At 36.9% G+C, this 23,917-nt stretch overlaps 1 protein-coding gene across 3 annotated transcripts in view; it reads left to right on the top strand.

The window, feature by feature from the left end:
• METAP1D (methionyl aminopeptidase type 1D, mitochondrial) overlaps positions 1-23,917 on the top strand; it is a 49,757-nt gene that overhangs the window by 21,208 nt on the left and 4,632 nt on the right. For 2 of the 3 annotated variants that reach the window (XM_068138586.1, XM_068138585.1), the window contains exons 2-6: positions 7,630-7,796; positions 10,350-10,499; positions 13,489-13,637; positions 14,343-14,385; positions 18,027-18,190. In XM_068138586.1, the coding sequence (XP_067994687.1) occupies positions 7,630-7,796; positions 10,350-10,499; positions 13,489-13,637; positions 14,343-14,385; positions 18,027-18,190 (673 nt within the window). Of the gene's footprint in view, positions 1-2,338; positions 2,418-7,629; positions 7,797-10,349; positions 10,500-13,488; positions 13,638-14,342; positions 14,386-18,026; positions 18,191-23,917 lie in introns of those variants that run through there. The other variant, XM_068138587.1, reaches the window with a different exon arrangement.

The raw sequence follows: 23,917 nt of genomic DNA, 5'->3' as shown, positions 1-23,917 counted from the left end.
CCTGTGTCTCAAAGCTAATCAGGAAATCCTGATACAATGTTCAGGAGCATTCCTAAATTTTCTCTTCAAAGATTATTCTCATTTCAGTAGCCTTCCTCAATCACTGGAAGGATTTCTGTGTGAAATGGGGGCAGGGGTTGTGTTTGGGGTTTTTTTTTGTGGTGATTCAGATTTTTTTCCATTTCAGATAGAAATTTAAGAGATTAAAGTAGGATTTATTTCTAACATTTAATACTCTGTCAGGCATATGTATAGGACATAAACATGCCAGTTGAAAAACAGTTGCCTCACAGTGCACCTGAAAAGATTTTATCCCAGTAGGATTCAATGAAATGTTAAAGCTGTGGGTGGGTGCATATTAACAGCAAGATTTGGTATTGTGTGTGTGTAAGGACTATCTGAATAGCTTATTCTTTCAATCTGAAACAACTGCGTTTTCCTTTTTTAACTAAGTAACTTGTTCTAACAGTTGTTACTTCCCTACAAAATCAAAATAATGAATACAATAGCAAATCTCTCAAGTGAAAGTAATTTTTCTGATTATTTTTTTTTTTAATAAAGATGGTTAGAAAGTGATTGAAAGTTCTATTTAAATATGCAAACCTGAGCAGAAACATTTCTTGTTCTAATGTGTTCACTTTTGCGATAAATTAATTTACTTAATTTAGGAATGCAGTAACATAAGAGGAATGTTTCTCCTGACAGTCACAGAAGTTGAAACTTGCCAGATGCTGTGATCTGGAGCCTAAATTCCCCTGACATTAACTGTGTGTGAAACTCTTAATATTGCCTTGTCCAGCTTTTGTACTTGACTTGTTTTATTTTACTGTGATACTGCTCTAGGCAATACTTTCTTTTTATTTTCTGCTATGTTATTCTATTGGCAAGAAAAAAACTAGTAGGAATAACCGTAGGATGGAAGGCTCTATTGGAGAGCTCCAATGTCCTGTTCCTAAAGTTAAGCCTGTGTAGCCCAGTGCCATTTTCTGTAACAGTTAATTTCCTTTGGTATATGAATGAACATCATTCGGATATAGTTAGATTGAATTCTGTATTTTTTACATCCTGTAATAAAAAGAGAAAGTACTGCTTACTGACACCAGAATTTTACTCAGTGAATTTATTTCTTATGCCAGCTTGGTGTGACTCTCTGTGTGTGTATATAAATATAAATATATATATATATATATATATATGCACACAGTTGCTCAATTGGTCAAATGGGCTTTTGAGGATATAAAATTAATTTTTCCTTTTCTTCTTGTTTGTTAAAGTTGCATTGTCAGTTGCTGCTGATAAAAGGTGGCACTGAGCCAGCTTCCTGAAGGAGGGTCATGGCTTGTCATGACCTGGGCACTGTTACTTGAATGTTGTTATTATTGGGATGAAGTACCCTTAGGCTGTCATCCTTCCTATAAATAGAAGAGATTCTGGTTCTCTGTGGTTTCCCAGTTTACCAACTTGTAGAACAGCTATTTTGTTGGCCCTAAGTTTGACTGAATAATGAATCAGAAGAACAGCACTGTTCCAGAAGGCACCAATTCATCATTGTAGTGTGCTGGTCTAAAATAAGTCATAATAACTAAAGGCAAACAAGAATGTATTTCCATACAGTTTATACATTTACACCCAATTGAGAAACTTGTGTATACTGACATATGGCAAATAAATTGCCCAGATCCACTCTCTGTGAAACAGGAACCAAACTGTAACTGTAGCAGGGAGCCGAGCCTGAGTTTTTGCGGTGCCATGGTGGAATCCCAATGGTGTTGGCAGAGGGGCTTACTCTGCTCCCTTGGAGACAGACGGCATTTGGCCATTGCTTTGCTTTATTGCCTCTTATGGGAGTAACAAGAACAGCAATTCTGTTAATGTCTTTATTAACTAAACAATTTCTGTTGTTGATTTCTAGTTAATTTCAATATTTAAATAAAAGAATGCCAATTAGAATAGAACATTTGCAAGATACTGGCCTATGCCTTGGTTTGTCAGGGTACAGTCATAAACATGCTGTTGTTGAGGTTTTCTCCAATATGTTGCTGTTTTAACTGAAGTAACATCTATCCTGATAAATATTTAATTTTCCCAATCATGGTACTAAAAACACAGTGGTTTTACCCTTTCATTTCTTTTTTCTCTCTTCCAGTATCATCAGGACAGTTGTGGCAGTGTCCTGTTTACAAATTGCTGTTAGTCACATTTTCAGTAGTCCTTATGGGTTTTGCTTTCCCCTAATATGGACAATTAGGCGGAAATAGTTATCATGAGCATGGACTTGCTCTTCTCCTTGTAATGACATAGTCCTGCAATCCAGGAAACAGTGCTGCATGGTGTCCATGTCTGCAATTTCCTGATGTGGGAAAAACGTGTGGAAAGCATCTGGAGAGGAGGAGACCCCCTTTACCAGCTTGTTTCCTGTAAGCGAAATTGGAAGACCTTGTCTGTGCAAATAGATTTCAAAATAGAGTCTGCCCTTTGACTGTCTCCATAATTACACAGTGCTCTCTGTATTTTATTTGGCTGCCAGAGCAGTTAACCCCTGGAAGTAAGGTGCTGATGATGGCGTGACCAGCGCGGGTATGCAGACATGACCATGTGAATACACTCTTGTTTGGAGAAGCCTGTTGTTAAGACCTCATTACAATATACTTTTAACAAATTTAAAAATTATTCTATGTTGGGTTATGTTGATTAAGATAAGTTATATCCTTAATGTACAGAAAACACAGAGGTATTAGTTGCAAAACAGAAAAAAAAAAAGGAAGAAAAAAAACAGAAATAAAAGTTCTTTCTTGGCTTTGATGTAATCAACATCTGTCAACAGAATGAATTTGCTTTTGTTTAATTTTCAAGGGCTCTTATCCTTCTACTCTGCCCAATCAGTTTCAACTTCTGCCTCAGGCATTTCCCTATGTTGTTCTTCATCCAATCTTTTTCTTTTTTTTCTTTTTTTTTCTTTGGCAAATGCACAGGTTATTGCTTGTGAAATGTGAGCTACTCTTCTGCTACACAGGTTACACAGAGTTGGAGAGAACCTTTAATCTTTCCCATCCTATTTTTGAAGCTTAGACCTTTGTAACGTCAAGATTACAAAGTCAGTGTTTTGTTATGCAGTTAGAATTACAAGTAAAGATCTTTCAAACCACAACCATTACTTCAGATTGAAAAGTGGGAAAATTTGATAAGTAACAGTAAAAGCAATATATTCTTACCTAGCTGCATCAGTTGGATTCAACATATTATTTCCCATAGAGATTCTTAATACTTCAGTTTAAACTTTATTCCTCTGATGTTTCAGTAAAATGAGTATTAGCACAGGAAGCTAAATTATGACACCCTATTAAAATAACCTGACAAGCCAAATTTTACACAGATTAACAGACTGTGTTGGGTTGGAAAGGACCCTCGAAGGTCATCTTGTCAAACTCCCCTGCAGTGAGTGGGGACTCATGTTTTAGCCTCAAATGCATAGTAATTCTTTCAGTTTAAAAATATATATATATATAAATCACACATTTTTAAAAGAGTTATCAGGGCAGTGCACTTGATTTTGTCAATTGTTCATGTCTATTAAAATGTACTTTATCGAGAGCAAGTTGATTTTATTTCCTAAAGGAGTTGGATATTAATTCTTACAATCCTCAATGATTTTGGTAATGTACTTCTGTTGATACTATGACTAAATTATTTTAAAATCTGTTATTTCTTGTCTCTTTTGAGATGTACTCTTGTATTTACTGTAGCTTAGAGCTGTCATGAAGTTTATCCTTTGGTAACATTATTGCTAATTGCTTGGAAATTTTAAGTCTTTCATAAATCAATACAAACAAACAAAAAAAGCTGCAAACAATCACATTTGATGAATCATGCAGATCAGCAGATTTTTGCACAACTACCCCACACCTCATTCATTGAAAACATAGTGGATAAATTGCTGTAACTGTTAAACAAGAGGCATTCAAAAAGAGCTTATGTGAGAGTTCATTTCCAGCATCTCCCTTTAAAAATACTTCTTGACCAGAGGAAAATCACATTTAAATTACTAAAATCAACTTAATTAAGGGTCATTAATAGAGATACACATAAAAAACTCTCTACTCTGTGAGTGAAATGGGAGCATTTCATTATATAGTGTAGCATGCATGAACAGATAACAATTAAAATAGACCTAGAGTAAAAGGCTAATAAATAGAGGGCACATTGTGCTGCAAAATCAGTCACTTAAAATGCTCCCACCCATCATCATACTTTAATTCCATATTCAGCCCCATTGGCTGACTCATTTAAAAAAGAAAGGAAATGTAATTTCTGCACAAAATAAATTCATCTGGTAATTCACAAAAGCTCACAGTGCATATTTACTTTATTAATACAAATTAAGGTCTGTAAGGTATGCTGAGGAATCCAGCAGCTACAGCAGGACATGCGTGCATACAAATTGCACAGTGTGATTCAGAGTCAGAGGAGCAGTTGTCTGTAATTTTCTCTGCTCAGTACATTGTATCTGCAGATGTGATTCAGTAATGCTGGTAAAAATTCTGCTTATTGCAGCTGATAATAAATACTCTGTCACTTGTGGAAAGTGACGTAGCCTTGCCGTTAGGGAAGAGAAGAAACACTAAAAGGGTCAACTTTGCATCCTGGCTGTGCTAGTCATCTTCAAGCTCTGGGCTCTCTCTGATGGCTGCAGTTTCTGCTGGAAACTGCATAAATCCTGCATTTGTGAACTATCTCACAGTAATTAGTATACACAGAAAGCTTAACAGAAGAGAGGTGCTTGAGTGCCGGTGCTCCAGAAGTAAATAAGGCACTGGGAAAAGCTTTGATAGGTGTAAGGGATGGGTAGGAGACAATATCTGAACCAGCCTTGAGAATACAGCTAGTTGTTCCTGTCTCTGGTGATTGATGATGTTGCTATATTGAATTAGCTGTGAATGTGAGAGCTTAAAAAATAGGAAGAGCTGTGGAAGTATTAGAAAGGCCTTCTTACAGAAGTGTGTGGATGAAGTCCAGATTTTCATTATAAAACAATAACTTCATTATATTTTAATGCCATTTTATTTAATTTATTTTTACATTGAAGGAGAATGTTTTCTGTTATATTTTCCATATTTCAAATAATGTTTTAGTTGTTCTGTGCTTCTAATTCTTCTGGTGTATTTTAGGAGTCATATTATACTGTGGCGATATTTATTTGGTTGTCGCATTCACCTGTTCAAGTAGTAGGTATTTTTGTATGTGTCTGGTTTATAATGAGTAGTTAGTAGAATAACAACAGTCTACAGTACCTTATTATCCTGTTATCTTGTGACAACAGTGTATCTTTGGGAGAATGGAGGTAAAAATTTTATTCCAAATAAAAAGGTATCCCTTCTTAATGTGGGATAGTAAATAGATGTGCAGGCATGAATATAAACTGGTTTAATGCATTTAAGAGTCTGTATTTTGGACTTTTTGAGGAGTTTTGCTGAATAATCGACAAGCACACTTGCACCTTTTCCTCCCAGATTAAGTTTCTCTGTAGCAGACAAGGTGCCCAGCACATGTTCACTGATGTCTGCGTGGACTTTAGCTGACCACATCAATGAGTACAGGTTTTCAGTACATTTGTAATAACTTCAGCTGTGGTAAAAACAAGGTACTTCTGCCCACTGTAGATGAGCTACCTTAGCTTACATTGGTGGACTGATTCCTACTTTTGATGGTCCAGAAGTTGCTGCCTCAGTGGATTCTGTACTTTCAGCTGCCAGAAATGGTTGCAAACCACACAAGCTTGGAGGATGCTTTGGGCTCTGGGTTTACTTAAACATTGTGCAGGTTAGATGGCCCAGATTTATTTTTAATTTTTTTGCTAATCAGACAATTTTTTTTCTTATGAAGGAGACTCTAGGAAGGCAATAGATAATGAGGTTGTTCATTAAATTAAAATTAAACCACCACCAAAACAATCCAACCCTCTATTAAATGGTTAGCTCCACTTCTGTGGAGACATTCTCTTCACTTTTGAAACAAGCAGCTTCCATTAGGGTACCTGGTTTATGTTGATCCTCACTCTCCAACTTGTTACTTATGAACCATTTTTAAAAATGGTAAAAATTTGCTTGCATTGACCACAAGTCTTTAAAACCTTTCAGATAATAGTAACTAAACATTGCACTTGTTAGTGTGCAAAGAGACAGTTGGGAACACATCTAAAGCAACCCCCTTGCAACTATTTCATTCATTCTGGGTTCTGGGGCTTCAAAAGGATGTGTAACTTGAATCTCCTGTGTATGATGGAATGCTGTAAAAAGGCTGTCTGTGAAGCTGAGTGTGTATGTGGAAGGATAATTTCTGCATCTGGACATGATAAATGCATCCAAAGGAAAGGAAGGAAGGTATAATAAAATAAAATCATACCAAATATGGCAGAAACTCTAAAAGAAGAAAATAAAAAAAAGAAAAAAAAAAGCCCACATCATTACAAAATATGCAGTAGATTATTTTCTGAATTTCTGTGGTACAAAAATGTTTAGATACTTCTGTTTAAACAAAAATACTTCCTTTTTACTTAAGAGTAATTATTCGTATGTGTTACTTGCCACAAAAGATTGCTTTTGTGTTTGTATACATATGACATTTTTCAGAAGCAGATTAACTATTATGTGAAATTTAGGTTTCAAGAAAACCCTCTGTTTAGATTGTAGAGTATTTAAGTAATGGAAATACGCACTACATGTAATTGTAGTTTAATTGGGCAGTGTCAATAACCCTTTTGAATTTAGTATACTTCCTGGTTTTGAAGCTAGCATGGTCTTTTGTGATGCATTATTTTGGTTTTGATGTCTCTGACAACCTCTAGGGCTTAATGCCTTTTTTCCCCCTTCTCTCCTTTTTTTTTTTTTTTTTTCCCTGTTTTGAGGGGAGCGAAAATGTGTCTTTGCCCAACAATTAAGTTTGAGCAATGAATACTCTGATGAACTGTCATCCCAAACTCCCATGTGAATTAAATGAAAATCCAATTCAAGTATTCCAAGTCAGTGACAAATCTTAATCCTTTCAGTTAACCTGTGGACAAGATTGAAAATATCTCTTGAAGTTTGTTGTGTTGCCCTGATACACAGGAAAAATTGAACCGTGTTCCTTGTGTCTCGGTGCAAATGAAAAGAGCAACATTAATGTGGTTATGCTCAAATTTATGGCAAATTCTGCAAATGTGCAGCAGAAAATATTGTCTGAAATCAACATTCAATCATTTTTTTCTCCCCTCTTTTCTTGCTGTTGCCCCTTATTCACCACTTCACTAGGACTGGAACAATGCACCAAGCTGCTCTGAGCAGGCACCAGTTGGAGCATCACTCCTGGCTGTAAGCTTCAGGGAATTTATCCACACCACTTTTTAATGTGTCAAACCAAAACAGATCCGGTATTTTATAAAGCTTTGCAGTATTGTTTGGGGAGATGTTTGTTCTCATTGATTCTCCATGTTAATGCTTTTTCCTTTAACAGTACAAGACTTGAACTACCCTTGGCTACTACATGGGTTCTGTGGTTTGTTTTACATGATACCCTTCTTTTTGCTTGCTTTCAATTTTGTAACATTGTAGTTGGGAAAAAAATGTTAACCATTTTTAACTTGCCTGTTAACAGGTTCTGTGACTGGCTGCCACATAATCTTTTCTTCGCGCGATTGTATCTACCTGCACAGGCAGTCAAGCAATCAACAGCGAAGATGCTGCTTTTCTCGGGGACAAAGAAATAGTGCTTATAGTGTAGTTTGGCCAGCCACTGTTTCTCCAGCTCACCCAGTTCCTAAGGTACTGCTATTTCTATTATCTAATCTGTTCTTCAGTCAATATAGAGTTTGACTGCAGGCGTGATCAATTGTATTTGTAGTCTGACAACTGGGGACCTGGATCACCATCATGTTGCTTGATCTGGTATTTGAAATAGGACCATTGGTGAGAGAAGTTTTCAGCTGCCTACTCTGTTAAACACAGTGCTATATCCAGTTATTAAGGAGTTTAAAACTGGAGTTTGTTCAATTATAGTATAAACATGAAGTATTACAATAATCTGTCAACACTTAATATTTCAGGGTCCAGATTCTTGTTTTAGATAATTGTAGACAATCCTACTGAAAACCAGTAGGAATCATTCATGACCATCTGAGTCCTTTTCTGTACAAATCTCTAGCAAGCTGATTATAAAAATGTTTAGATTTTGCTGAAGGTTTTCTTAATTGGCTATGTCATATTTAGGAAGAGAACTTAACAATACTTGCTGGTAGTTACCCTTCAACCCCATCTTGTCTGAGAGTTTTTTCCTTGCAAAGTATACTTTTATTTGTATTTACTTTAGAGCCAAAAGGAGCCCTTTCATACACTTTTAACATGTTTTCTGCTTCTGGTTTCCTTTCTTTTTCTTTTTTTTTCCTTTTTTTTTTTTTTTTTTCTGCTGTTGTTTTGGTTTGGGTTTTTTTTTTGTTTGTTTTTATTGGTTGATGTTGGTTTTGTTTCAGTTTCTTTTATTGTTTTTTGCATTTTTCTCGTTTAATTACAGCATAGAGATTGTTCAGTTAATCTTTCCTGTAGCCAAAATAATACCAAAGTAGCCTATCTAAGCGGTGCTTTTCAGGTTGTGTATTAGCAGTTTTTAAAATTTTTACTTTTCTTTTTGTTACTGAGTTCTTACGCAAAATACAGAATATTTTCACGAGCCAGGAATACTAGAACGTTGTTCCATAGGAAAGTAGATAAGGACTTTTACACTTAGGAGGCAGTGAAAGCTCTGTGTGCAGGGGTGACATTTTTGAAAGTTTAAAAATTGTACAACTTAAAACATTTTTTTCCTGTATTTAGATGCTTCTTTTAGAATAAAGGGTGTAAAAACTATTGTCATACTGAAAAGCTGTCTTCACAAATCAGAATTCGCAGGCTGTCTAAAAATCAGTCCAATTCTTCAACTTATAAAACTGGAGAGCAAAGTTATTACTTCATATGGAGTATGCCAGAACTCACATTGAAATAACGTGAATTTTTTCAAGATGTTGGTGTGAACATACATAGACATTAGTATACATAGACATTAGTATGAATGCTTCTTTGGGCTTCTCCTTTAGCAGGTCTTGCAGATCTGCAGGGTCAGTTCTCAGCAGTTCCTATATAAGTCTCCTACAAGAAGAAAGCAGTGGTACTACTGTGGAGTTGCTAATCCATTAAATGATGTGGGTTTTTTCTATATTAAATGTCAAACTGCTGCAATAGGATGTTGTTAGGGTTGCTGTGCCATTAATTTGAATGAAATAAAAATCTGAAATTTTGTTAACATAAGCCCAGTAGACACAGTGTCACTTTTTATCAGAGTAGAAATTAAATACCCATAGGAGTAACAATAATATTCCTATTTGAAGTACCGCTAGCCCTAATTAGTTGACCCACTCTTCTTCATGGTCATCTTGTATACAGCTTAAGTGCCACTTTGTTTTCTGCCTGATGGCTTGACTCTTCTGTATTTTGTGAAGTTAGTGCAAAACTCTCCCTGTGGCTGATGTGGCAGAGAATCATCCCAGCTGTGGTGGGCAAAGGGTCTCTTCTCTAGCCAGTGAAGCAGCCCAGAGAGAAAGTGCATTTCCATGTCTGTGCAAGATTTTACCATTACTGTTAGTTTGTTGTGTTTATACATGTGCCATGAAGTTGTGAATTTGAAAAAAAGAGAAATGACATTTCTTTTCCTCTATACTGGAGCTGAAAACTTTATGTGGGGGAAAAAAACAGGAAGCTTATGACATTTTTCTCAGCACAGCAAATTGGTATACCCTTGCATAGTGTTGTGCATGGACAAATTTGGGCACAGCGTATGAACTACATTAACATATAAAAGCCTATGAATTAAAATAAATGAAATCCTAAGGCTCTTAGTCAAACTCATGGAAGGTAACAGTTTTGTCTGAACGTGAAACAGGGTTTGATCAGTTTGTCCTGATTCCTTATGTCTGTCATGTCAGTTCCAGTAATCAGATCCCCTTTGTGGGAAATATGCCTCCTTGCAAAAGAAAATTAAGAGTTTTTAAGTCTCTTTCTAACAGTTTCAAAACTTGCTTCTGTGCTGGAAGTCAGATGCAGTATCTGAGGTTTCAGCACTGGAAGGCTAACAGCCTGTGTAAGTCAGTAGTAACAGGCAATGTTAAGTTCAAAAGGGCAGTGGAAGAAACACTGAGGCAGCCTTGAGGGTTTGCCCTGATGGCTTAGGAAGGTCGATACTACGACAAAAAGGGCAAGCTGCCATGAAGCAGGAGGCAGAATCTGAGAAAATGATCCCATTGTCATGCTCAGTTTTCTGATCTTCATTTTCAATCCTTTTTCTCCAAGCACATAAAGAAGCCAGACTATGTGACGACAGGCATTGTACCAGACTGGGGAGACGACATAGAAATTAAGAATGAAGATCAGATTCAAGGGCTTCGTCAAGCTTGTCAGTTGGCCCGCCATGTCCTGCTTCTGGCTGGAAAGGGCTTAAAGGTAACAATTACAGAAGTCCTATAACAACTTAGATGTCTTTTAGGCTTTCACTTATTTGGAACTATTTTCTAATATTTTTCTTTCTTTATTTTTTAACTTTATCTTAATATGCATCCAGCTTTTAGTTAGATCCTGAAAAAAAAAAGGAGTTACTAGCTTTTGTTTCAGTCCCTGATACGTTTATGTAACTATTTCTGTACTTTACACCCATGTAGTAATTATGGTGAGTTGCTGGCTCAGGTGTAGAATCTTTGTCTATAATCTCTCTCTGTTCAGATTATGCCAAATCACATGAGTTTCTCATAAGACCCATGCTACATTTTTTTCTTTAGTTTCATGGCACCTATTCCTTGTGCGTTGTGCTTTCTAGCTCTGTGTGTGTGCAAATCCAAAGGGCTAGACTACCTCCTCCATTCCTGTCCATCCTTCAGCCCCTTGCCATCCTGTGGGTTCCAGAATGACTCATAGAGTCATTGCTAAAAATAGCTGCCAAATTCCTCTCCATTTTCCAGAGTGCATTGGTAAAAAAGCCTCATGGTTTCTATAAATGTTTTTATGGTATGCTTTTTGGGATACCTACCAAGTTAAAACTTACTGCAAGAAGCACTACCAAGTTTTGCAGATGAAGGAGTGCTTTTTTAGCCTTGCCTTGGTATTTCATGTAATAGCATACTGGATAGAGTAAAATGAGTTGAGTAGCTATGAGATGCAGAGATGAATAGGGACTGTAGGTCAATGCCATTGACTTAAAAGGGGGGTGAATTATCAGTTTACCATGGGTTGGTTTTTTTTCATCTATCATCACACTTTTCCAGAGGTTTAGTTCTGGAGCTGGATTAGCAAATGACAAAACTATCTAAAGCTTTAGTGTGTGCGTGTTGAACTTCTTTATATACAGTTATTTCCCAGTACAGTAAAACTTACTCATGTAAAGTTAAGGGCTTATGCGTGTTTCTGAAGGATCAGGATGCAGTGTGAGTTTTGAATGAGAGCAGTTCCTCATTAATACTCTGTTTCTTATAATGTGTAAAACACATATGTATGCTGCACAGTTTAGCTTAAGACGCAGTTCATAGTATATGCCAAAATACTACATACATAATGATTATTCTGGAGCAAGAAAGTCTGTAAGATAAGAATTACCTGACCAGGAGCTGTAGACTGGGAGGAAGGTGGCATTTGGAGTCACAGCACCAACACTGCTACATAGGTCAGCTGCAGACAGGTGGTGAGCTCTGTTTTAAACCAGTAAGTGTTTGACCAAGACTCCCCTGACTGGTAGGACACTCCAGAACTGTCCCTCAATGACAGCAAGTGTCATCTGCTTTCCAGCCTGGCACTATGTGTGGCCAGTTTATATCCCTTTGTTCTTCTGCCAATACCATTCCTGGGTTTGAGGTAGAGATTAGGCAATGAAGCAGCAAATTCTATGACATAGATGTATTTTGTTAGATGCTATCAAGTTGCCCTGTCCAAAATAAGGGATGAGTTATACAGTACCTCATCTGTCAAAAACTCCTTTTAAAGTGAGGCAGATACTGTTAAAAGCAGAACTTTTCACAGTGTAAGCCTGCCATGCAGAGAGTGCTTGTGTGTGCTGAGTATCCAAAAGCTGTGTCAAATTCCTTGAGTAGAGCAGCAGCAAACAGCACCTAGTCTGGTGCATAGTGGTTCAGTTTGTCTGTGGGCTGAACATAGTAGATAAGTGAGCAAAGGCAGGAACAACAAACCTGTATTTATCCAGAAGCAATGGCTGTGGTATCCAATACAGGCAGCATGCTGGGGCTGGGGCTGCTATCCCAGCCCAGAGGCTGCAATGGCTACTGCAAAGCAGAGGGCTTGCACAGTAACCCCAAACCCTGGTCTTGAGTGGGTTCATCGCTCCTCATCATGCTGAACAAGATGCAAGCTGAGCAAATAGACCCATTTGTATCCTCGGCACAGTATACAAGTGCACTCTGCTGCATTCACTGTGTGTGATCACTAAATATTCCAATATGTGGATAAGCATGCCTCCTGTGCCACAGCCTACCTATATTCCACCTGACTAAAAATTCCTCCAAAATCACAGCCACTGTAGTGTGTGTGTGTGTATGGAGTCTGATTTTCAAAGGATCAAAACTCATTGAAATCAAAACCAATTTGCAGAGGGACTTTCAAAGGCACTTCTTCTCAATGAGGGAGGTTTCCCTACCAAATTTCAAATTTCAGCTCTAACCATTCCAGAGACAGAGTCAATGCAAAAGAAAAGTGAGAAGGGCGTTATTTTAAGTGTGTGCATTTTCCACTCCATGGATACTCAGAAAATGGCTGAATGACTTGGGGAGGGGTGGGGGGGGTTAATATGTAAAACTCTGAGAAAAAGATTAATCTAGAAAATGTCAAGCATAAAAATGAAGGTTTCTAAAAGCAATGCATAAGTGCTGGTAGTTGCACTGTGATTATATGAGCTATGGCAACTTTAAGTAAAATATCCTCAGCATAATGAAGCCAAATATTTTATAAAATTCAAGAGTATTTTGGAAACAATTTCATAAAAATGCACAAGTACATTAGAATACATGTGCTGAGCAGTTTTATTTTACAAATCAAAAGGGAAAGTAATGTTTTGTTTTAAAGGACTGAAAGCATTGAAACCAAACATTTCTACAGCAACTACTGAAACGAGATGCCATGGAAAATTGGTGTCTTTGAGAAAGCAAATGTGGAAAAAACACCGGAAAGGAAGTAGACAGTGCTTTAGGTTTTCTAGGAACCTCTGAGTGCTTGTTTCTATTGCATGCTTTATTTAAACCTTTTCTCTCTCTCTTTTTTTTTTTTTTTCAAAGGGTCCAGCATAGCAATAAAGTGTTATCAGATAGTGTTTTGTATCAAAGCAACACATTTAAAATATCCAAGATTTCATTGAGATGCTTGGCTGCAATCACATTCAGTAAATATGAGAAACTCTCTTTGCTTTTTTAACAAGATGTTATGTTTGATATTTTAGGTTGGCATGACAACTGAAGAAATAGATTCCATTGTTCATCATGAAATAATCAGACAGAATGCCTATCCATCACCTCTGGGCTATGGAGGTTTTCCAAAATCTGTTTGTACTTCTGTAAACAACGTAGTATGTCATGGTATTCCTGACAGGTATTTCCCCAATAATATATCTTTTACCACTGGGAATGAACATTGTTAAATTGAAATTAATAAATGGTGTTTAATAGTGAACATACTTCAGCTTAACTAAATGTCATATGTAAACATACTGCAGATGCATATCATGTTACCACACAATTCTGATAGATATTACAGAAATGCATGTGAAATAGAAAAAAAAAATATTATCCCATTTATCCAGACACTTTAAAAAAATAGCATAATGTCTTTAGAGTTTAGTGTGTGGAAAAAACACCTAGTACAGTCTGCTTTATTTTTTTTTTTCCCTCCAGCAAAATAAGTATAGGATAATAATAAATATATTTGAATTTATGTAGTTGTTGGGGTTTTGTGGTTGGTTGGTTGTGTTTTTTTTTCATTTGCAATACATTCAGCTACTCACAAAGTAAAATATGAACCCTAGTGAGAGAAAAAGAATAAATACAATGGTAGATTTTTCAGATGTTGATATGTTTTTCTGGTAGTTGTTTCTCATTATTTTATATTCAGCTACACTTGTTCTCTAAGTAGTGAGAGCTGAACATTAAAAATGGTTATTCTGTTTGCCTCTGCCTTCCTCCATCACAAACTATCTACCCCCTGTTTTTTTATGTATGTGTCATTAGGTGTTTATTCTTTTATTCCCTTTGTTGGGAACTGTCTGTCACCATTTTTTTTTTCCTGTTTATGTTTCAGTCGACCTCTTCAGGATGGAGATATTATCAACATTGATGTCACGGTGAGTAATTCATATAAAAAATAGTCTTTGATCAACTTTAGAATCACTAGTAGCAACAGGAAGAACAGTGGATTGTAGATGGGGGATGCACAGATGGATGTGCTGTTTACTTCAGAGCCAGGGCACAAGCAGCTGGTTTCCTTTTTTGTTTTAAACTGTGTGTTTATTCCAGCTAGACCCAGGCCTGACTTGAATTTAGGACTGGAATCAGATGCACTGAGATCAATGTTGGCCTAAGTGAAATGTCAACCCAATCCTGCTATGTGTCATGTTTTTGAGAAGGTGTAATTGTTATTGATCCACTGTGTAGTTAATGCAGAGCACCACAGTACTGGGCAGCAGCTGAAGATAGATATGTATGAGATGAGCTAACATGAAGAAAGCCAGCATTTTTCCTTCACTCTGCCAAGATTGATCTTCCTCTTCCTGCTGATTTTGAGTGGGGCCTGTCATTATCTTACTCTGTCATTAGAGGCTACATTGGCCTGTGTATGTCAGTCTATTTGGACAGCAACTCTTTTGCTAGCAGTGTTCCCTACATTTATTAAAATCCCCGAAGGTAGTGTTGTGTTCCATTTCTGGTATAAAAGCCCTGAACCTTTTGCACAGAAAGAGAAATTGTGTGATATAACTGTGACTTAATATTTCCAGAGAATGATCAATTCAATATTTAAATAAACACTTGCTGGATTTTCTTAGGAGCAAGAAAGTACAGAAACTGGAAACCTAATAATAATTTAATTTACCTTTTTTTTTTTTAAGTATTCATCTCTTGCAGAAGCTTTTTTTGTTTGTTTATATTCTGCATATTATTTTGCCAAAGTGCCATTTATTTCTGATATGAACACAGGCATCTTCTGACTCCCACCACTATTTTGCAATAATATGTCATGTACAAGACAGTTACATCTCATGAAACCAAGCTTTTTTAATCATTAAAGAAACACTTGGTAACTTGAAACCATTTTCCATGGGACCAAATTTCATACTGGCAGAGTCAAGGAATTCTCCACCTAACGTACTTCTGAGTATGAGATTCAAGCTTTCAAAAATATTTTCTCCATTAAAGTTAGGGTCAGTGATCTTTTTCCTATGTTTACTCACATGTATTCTGGAAATGCATTTTGTTTGGGTTTTGTATCCCTTCTAAATTTTTCTCTATCTCCATACTGTCTAGTCATAGAATTCTGACTATCAGGTTTATACATTGCAATTTATAACTTTTAAAGCACATTTTTATATACTTTTTAGAATATATTTTGACTTTGGTGAACTGGTGTGGCTTTGCTCATGTTATTAGAGTTCATCAGTTTGCAACAGCTAAACATTTAGCATCTGATCTCTTTGTATCTCACTAAGGTTCATTTTTTTGTGTTGGGTTGGGGTTTTGTTGTTGTTGTTTTTCTGTTCTGTCAGGATAATAATGATGCCTTAGATTAAAAAGTAGTGTAGATTCATATTACAGATACTTTCCATGATGAACAAAATGAAACATATTACTGATCTTTTTCAAGATATATCTTTTGTTGTTTTCTATTTACCCTCAACAAATAAAATATATCTTGATGTTTCTTTGAATGTGGAGATTCCTGAAAAGATAGAAATTGCTGATTATCTTTTTAAAGCTTTTATCATTTAAAACCAAACTTTGCTGTGTTTGATAATTGCTGAGGCAAAAATACTTTTCAGCATTACTAACTCATCTTTTAACTTATTTTACCAAGCAAAACCAGGACATTTCCCAGGTGGACAGAACAAAAATCAAAGTAAATATTGCATAACAAATTGTTTATAACTGTGTATAGATTCTATAAAATGATTAAATAATATTCTGGTAATTAAGTGTAAACACTTCACGCTATGTACAAATTACTTGAAGAAAAAATCCATTTTAGTACAGTTAAGATAGAATTTCATAGGTGAAATACAAGTTTTATTGGCTTGTATCACATAGGCTTTAAAATATATTTTAGTGTAGAAATTATAGCATTATCCTTCAATGAATCCTCAGCACAGTGCAATTTTCAGCTTGCCATTACCAGGTTAATGTTTCTTACAACTTGGGTTTTTTGTTGACTTTTATGGAGTTAATGTGTTAGAGTTGCTGTGGTTCTAGCTTATTAAAGTCCAAAATATGTAATTGCAGTTGATGTGCTGCAGTAAATATTGCTATTAGTATTTATAATTATTATTATGGTCATTTATCATTGTTATTATTAAACTTGCCTGTGTTTTAAATCTGTATTTGCTTTTCCAGGATGATGATGTTTAATGATGGGCTTCTGTGTGCTGTACTTGCTAGAACTAAAAATGAACTAGTTTGGTTTAAATATGGACTAGCAATGGGCATTGAATTTAGAAAAAAAATGTACTGCAGTCTGGACTGACAGAGGAAGGTGTAGAGCAGGAGATTGCAGCTGCTCTCTGATGGAGCAGTGGCATCACAGTTGGGCCCTTGCTGGCATTCACCTTTCTTTAAAATACCCCTCATGTCTAACTGCCTTTATTTTCTTCACATCTCTGCCTGAGCGCAAACCTGGCCTTGGGATAAACTGTCTGTAGCCATATTTTTTTTTCTTTGCGCTTGGTCAGTTATTAGTTCTAGAGGGATAGTTGCCCACCATTTGAGGAAGAAAAAGTGTTTTAGAAGATCCAAACCGTGTACCATTATAATTTGTCTTTACATAGGGATATTTGAGTCTTGCAATTATTTGCCTGCCTGCCATACTTCAGGCCAGCAAACCCCATTTTAATGGTGCATTGCAGAGCTCTGTAGTGACTGGTAAAGAATTTCTTAAGAGCTGAAGTTTAAAATCTATGAAATGTCAAAAAATTAACCCCAGCAATATGTAATGGATTCAACGGTGTGCTATGTTTTCAGCATGTGAAACTTTGCAGTGTGAGAACGCTGTATTTATTCTCTTTCAAAATTCATCTCTGGAAGTAAGCAATGTTAATGCCACGTGGTACTTTAAAAATGAGATTAAACATAAAGTGTAATGGCTGGTGGTGGATTTGTCCCATGCTTTCCATGGGGCTCCCTCTGGGTTTTCATAGCAGGGTACAGCTCTCACCCAGCTGTTCACAGCATCATCTCAAAATCCCTTCTGTGCAGGGGATACTGTCTGTGGAGATACAGATGTCCCTGCCAGCTGCCAATGGGTCTCCCAGTGCCTGCAGCCAGCAGTGGGGCTTGATACCCCACTCCTGTCAGGTGCAACCTTGTTGCAGGCTCCAAAGGCAGATGTCCAGGGTGTTTGGGCACCTGATGGCTCCCAGAGCCCCCCTTAGAGGATGCATGAGCCCCACTTGTCTTCTCAAATACAGACCAGTTAGTCCCACATCCTGTAGCTGAGCAATGGCATTTTCCGGTGCACTTCTAGGACAGTAATGCACAAATTCTGCTTTTCTTGAATTTTAATTGGCAAGCCTTACACACCTTGCAGTCTTTTGTGCCTTTTTTTTTCCCCTCTGCAATATTTTGCTTTTCCCATCTCATTCTCTCAAACACAGATTACCCATGGTCTGTCTGTCTGTTGCGATATATAGCTCATTCCTAGAAAGAATGGATTTAATTAAAGAAACAATCTGTTTCTGGATGCAGAGTGAGCAAATGTCTTTACATTTCTGCATATGTTTAGGTGTATTACAATGGCTACCATGGTGACACTTCTGAAACCTTTTTGGTGGGCAGTGTGGATAAATCTGGTCAAAAGTTAGTGGAGGTTGCCAGGAAATGTAGAGATGAAGCAATTGCAGCTTGCAGAGCAGGGGCTCCCTTCTCTGTAATTGGAAACACAATCAGGTAAGCCTTATATTGACAAGTAAAGGGAGGGCTGGCAAGTGGGACAAAGGTTATTGGTGGTTTGGTATAAAGCTGATGACATGTTTTATGATTCAAAACCATCATTTCAGTCTGATATGAGTATGTGAACTGCCAAGCTATAATGTTGTTCTTTGGGTAAGAGAGAATTTTTTTTTTTCTAAGTGAATTACACGAGAGTCAGCAAAGATAACTGAAGAGCCACAGATGTTCATAAGGTAGATTCAAATTAACAGATGTAATTTATGATTTTTTGTTTATTTTTGTGTGTCAAACACATCTGTCTAAGGATGTAAAAGGGTTAGAAACCATTGTATTCATTGTATAGCAATGATGAATGTTACAAAAGAATTAGTCAACATAAATAAGCCCTCTTTGTTTAAAAAGTACAAAAATATTTAACTCAAGACCTTCTGATCGTACAAAGAGCAGTGCATGCTAACGTCACAGGGTAAAAAGAGCTCACATTCAGGGATTTTTTCCTATTTTGCATCTCTTCTAGCTTTGCATAGATGCAGTCATGACTCTGCTGCTGCTGGTAGTTTTTAAAGAAAAACACAGCTTAATTTTATGAAGGTACATATGGGCTATTGTAAAATGTTTGAAAAAAAGAAACAAAACCAAACATATATCATATACATTTCATTAAGCAATACTTCTCTGGACTATTAATGGTCCAAACATGCTATTGAATACATTCTGATTGCTTGAAAGCTGCAAGGCTTAGTCACCTTGAAAGGATGCTGCTTTTTTTTCTTTGCAAATCTTCAAATACTTTAAGGAAAAAAGAGAACGGCAAATATCAGTTAGATGTATTTATAGCTTTAAAAATATTGTAACAGAGTCTGAATCAAACTTTAGTAAAACCTCTTTGGTTTATATCTGAGAAGCTTTTATTGAAGACTTTGTATAAAATTGTGTTTTTGACAGTTTTAAATTATAGGCTAACTAGCCTGGAGAAAAAGGATAGTGTCTTTCTGTTCTTTCATAGGAAATGTTGAATCAGACCCCTACTGGGAAAAGAAATTTAATGCATATCTCACTATCTTACTGTCCATGAATATAATAGAAGTGAATTCAAATGTAGTTTTATTTTTGCAAATGGGATGAGTCGATAGATGCACCTCATATTTTTGAACACCTAGGGTTCAACAAATTTACTGGTGGTGCTCTTGCATTTTAACAAAATTTATTCTTGAGTAGAAGGGGGCACAGAACACTGGATTCTTATTCAAGCATTCTATCGAGCTCTGCATTCATGGCTGTGTCTAAAGGGCATGTCAGCCTTTGATTCTCTCTGAGAGGTAATTATCCTTTTCCTGTCACGGAACAACAAATGATAGCTAACTACAGAGGCACATTTGCAGTAGTCACATTCATCAACTGCAGAAAAAAAAATTCAATTTAATTGTGCAACACAGCTGCACATAGGCTTTTTGAGCATTTCTGTTGTTCTCCCTGTCTTGCTATTCCTCCCTCCAGATCTATTTTTTAAACTTTTTTCTGGTTATTTTTTTCCCCTTTTTTGTCTCTTCTTCCATTTTTACTCTCTGTACTTTCTTGTTAAAGTAATTTTCCTTTGTGGCTCTCATTCTTTTTTCCCCATTGAAGGCTATGAATGTAGAAAATTATCACAATTACTCATATAATTGAGCCTCTTTGTAGCAAGTGCAACTCCAGTAGCCTTTCTCCATCATGAAAATGGTTTCATTATAGGGTTTTTCATATTCTCTGACACCATCTACACAGAGGAACAGGCGTGCAGATGAGATGTACTAGGAACAGGGTAGATCAGTAAGGTCACAGTAGGAATAATTAGCTCTGCTATGGAAAGAGCATCTAGGCCTTTTACTGCTACATAAATGTACTGTCCGTGGCTTTTAGTCACAAAAAAACTTACTAACAAATGGAGCTCCCGCCTACTACTTTGAAAAAAAGATTTGTATCAACACTACAATTTTCCATCATTAAGACTAATAACACAGAGCCTAGTATACATCAAGGGGAATAAAAAGAAAAATCTCACATTCAAGTGGCGGCTGGGTGCTGACCTTTGTTCCCTTTTTTTGTGTTCAACTTAACTCTTTACAAAAAAGAGCCACACGCCACACCAACATGCAGGTGAACTCCAGCTAGTGCTAGCAAAGCATGGCATTCAGTTGGAAAATCTGGTAAATCTCCATGCAGAATAATGCATTTCATTACAGATTCACTACATTAATTCTAGCTGTAGTAAAAAAAAAAAAAAAGAAAAAAGAAATAAAAAAGAACAGAACTGAATGTGACATTGGGTTTTAGCTGTGTTGGTACAGAGGTCAGTTTACTTGCAAAGTGTAAATATATAGTCAGCGCCCCCTTTACAAAGCAGATTAATTAAAGCTAGTAGCTGTTCAAAGCTACATATGAAATAGCAGGTCATTAACTTTATTTCTCAAGATTTTATCATGTTGATGATTTCAATGTGCTGATTTATTTAGAATTACTGTAACGCTGCCTCTGCTGAAAGATGGCTTTGATTTGGTGAAGCTGTGTGTCACTTGATATTCAGTTTGTTATTTGTCATTTGGTATTTGCATGCAGTCAGACATATATAATACATACTTCCATCAAAATCTTAAGGTTTCAGAAAAGTTAAATAACATAGCTACCTGGGAACAGGCACCTGCAAGCTGAAAACATTTAGGCCCATCAGAATGGAAATTCATCTAGGTTTCTTTCATCCATATTTCTATAAGGGTTCTCAAGTGAAAGGCAAAACATATCTTACACACAAATAATCAGAATATTTCCTTTCTACAGTAGATTTAGGAATAAATGTATCATAGAGGTAAGATTGCATTCAATATTCTAACTTAGTCTTTGTTACAGAAGCTCCATAGCCAACACTGTTCCATGGATAGCAGTTCCTTCTCCCATCAGCTACAAGTTGCAAATAAAAGACTACATGGGGTCCTGAGTTACTTTGCTTAGGAAATCTGAATCTTTGATAACCTGCTGTTGTTGAAGGTGGTGGCCAAACTATCAGTCAGCTCCAATGGAAACAGAATTGGGCCCTATGTTTCATATTCTGCTGTTTCTGACATTTGTCTTTCAGACAGAAACAAATCTAGTTTGAAATGTACTTTTTAGACACTGGGTTAAAGAACCTGAAAGTTGTGAGTGTAGTAAGCCAAAAACCATAAATGTGATATTGTTAAATAAACCAATTTCCAAATCCTAGGAAAAAATGGTAGTGATGAAAATATTAATAAATGGTTTTAAATGTTTAACTCATAAGTATATGTTTTGATATTAATTTAGAACAATATAAAGCCAGTTTAAAAAAAAAATCTGTTTCTATCAGATTATGCACATTTAAACAATAAGTGGCTCAGGCAAAATAAGTCATTTTAACGTCATCTGTGATGGATTTTCCTTGACAGCTACTGTAAATTACAATTACACTGCTTCTCTCTTCACTTGAAAGTAAGCATTGCAATAAATTATCTTTTATTTCAATCCATCATGTCTGCTTTCAGAAAAAGAAAACCTCAAATAAAAGTTCAGTACTATTGTAAGAAAAATACAGTAATTTATGTTACAGTTTGAAACTAAAATGTACCTTTCTTTTACAAAAAAAATGTTGGTTTTCAAAAATATTACTAATTATACCTCAGCACTTATTGTCATTATAGGGAATCCCTGAAGTTATGCATTCCCTCAGTCTAGGATTACTATTTAAAAGAAAAATACTTCAATATTTTCCCAGTATGATTTTGTAATTTCTCAAATAGGTGTTTTTATCACGAACAAGTCTAGGTTAGGGTGATGCTGTTTATAAGAACAAATAACAAACAAACAATAAATTAAAACAAAACAACAAAAGGCAAGATATGCCATTCAGTGGTCTTTTTGCTAACTACATCTAAGAAAAATATGACTGCTTCTAATTAAAAAAAAAATAAATCCCTAGTAAAGAAAAGTTATCATAGGTTTGTTATCTATTTCATTGTTTCCCAAATGTGTTCACTGCCCAGAAGGGTCAGACAGGTTCATTTAGCAACTTCAGCCATTCATACTGTGCTGCTCTGCAAGACAGTTGTTGATAAAGTTGTCCCAGGGGAGAGAAGCTGGAGGAGCGTCCCTAGCTGAGGATCAGTTCACTAGGATGTTTAGCCTGGGTAGTGAAGCAGTCTGTGCTACCTTGTCTGATCAGCCAAATTCTTCCCTTGTGCCACCAGAGAGCCCAGAAAAGCAGTTACTGTCCATGCTGAAAATGGGATTTGTTTCACTTTATTTCTCTAATGAGAGCTTAGAATACTGGACCAGACCTGCCTTGGGGAAGAATAGACAAAATTTGATACTGGAAAAAAACCCCAAGGTGTTCATATCCTAAGACAGGGTGGTTGTTTCTTCCTATTGAGCTGGGTGGGATGCCTTTTGTCCCACAGATGCTCCCTGGAACCTATCTGCACAGGATAAGGAAATTCTAAGGAAATTCTTAGCCACCTAAGGAAATTATTTCAACCTGCTTTTCAGCTTCCTAGCAGGAGGGATTTATCACCCAAGAGCTTCTTTCAGGGGAGGCTCCTGAGTATCAAGGAGAGCTTTGTAAATAGTCTGCCTGTTGCTGCTTTGTGGCAGTTCCCCTGTTGGGCTTCTGGAAGGACAGCAGTGCATGTCTCTACATTCATCCCTTCTTTTGAGAATTAGCTGTTGTCTGGCAACATGAGGAGAGGATGCTCAGGAGGGAACTGATACCAAACTCTACTGTCTCTGTCCACTCTCAGAAACATGATACCACCATATAAGAGGCTCTGCCTATCGGTTTAGGTACACAGCCTGGCCCTCAGTGATGTTCTTTTCTCAGCTTGGCCACTGCCAGTCCCTCCCAACATGACACTTTACCTGGCTTTGCCATCAGCAAAAGAGAAGCAGTACTGCAGGTACTCTTGACTCCACAGCCACTGGGCTGGAACACATGGCCATAAAACATAAGTACTGGGATCATTAAATAATTATGTTTTTATTCCTGCCTAATTCACCTCTGCCAAGCATGCAACGTGGATCAAAGAACACAATGTGTGATGACAAATGTTGTCAATGGATATTTTTAACAACGATCATTGTGAAGAAACTCTTTTTTTTCTCCATTGATGCTATTGGTGTGGTGTGGCTCTGCTGCCCCAGCCTTTGCTCTTGAAGTGCTTTAACTGGAGCATGCCCTATGGCCAAAGGGAACTGGCAGACTAGCACATCCACCCAGCAGTGCAGCTCTCCTTTCCCATGGCAGATGCCAGGCAGCCTAGCTTAGCTGTGCCAGCTCCTGCCTCCTACCGTCACTGCTTTCCCACTTGCAATCAGGACTCCTCCAACTGCCTGATTTTATACTGCCTGTTTGCAAGAAGCAGCACACATAACTGGAGCTCTAGTCTTGTAAGGGTGCCTTCCAGGGAAAGCTGGAAAGGAAGTCCCATCACTGACAGATCCTGAGCTGGAAAGTGAGACAGCAAGACCCAAGTGTTGAGCTGCTGTCAGCAGCAAAAGGCAAACTTGTGCAAAAATGCTTCACTCCATGGCATCACTATTTTGTAATTGGATTCCGCAGCCTGGGAATACTCAGGGCTGGAGAAGATGACCAAGATCAAGAGTTCAATTCACTCTTCTCAGAGCTGCTTCAAAATTCTCCCTGACACCATTTGCAGCCAATGTGCACATTCTCAGGACTAC

Source organism: Melanerpes formicivorus, unplaced genomic scaffold, assembly GCF_026170545.1.
Source record: "Melanerpes formicivorus ecotype bairdi unplaced genomic scaffold, bMelFor1.0.p_v2 SCAF_5, whole genome shotgun sequence".
Taxonomy (NCBI): domain Eukaryota; kingdom Metazoa; phylum Chordata; class Aves; order Piciformes; family Picidae; genus Melanerpes; species Melanerpes formicivorus.
This window is presented reverse-complemented; position numbering and strand designations above follow the sequence as displayed.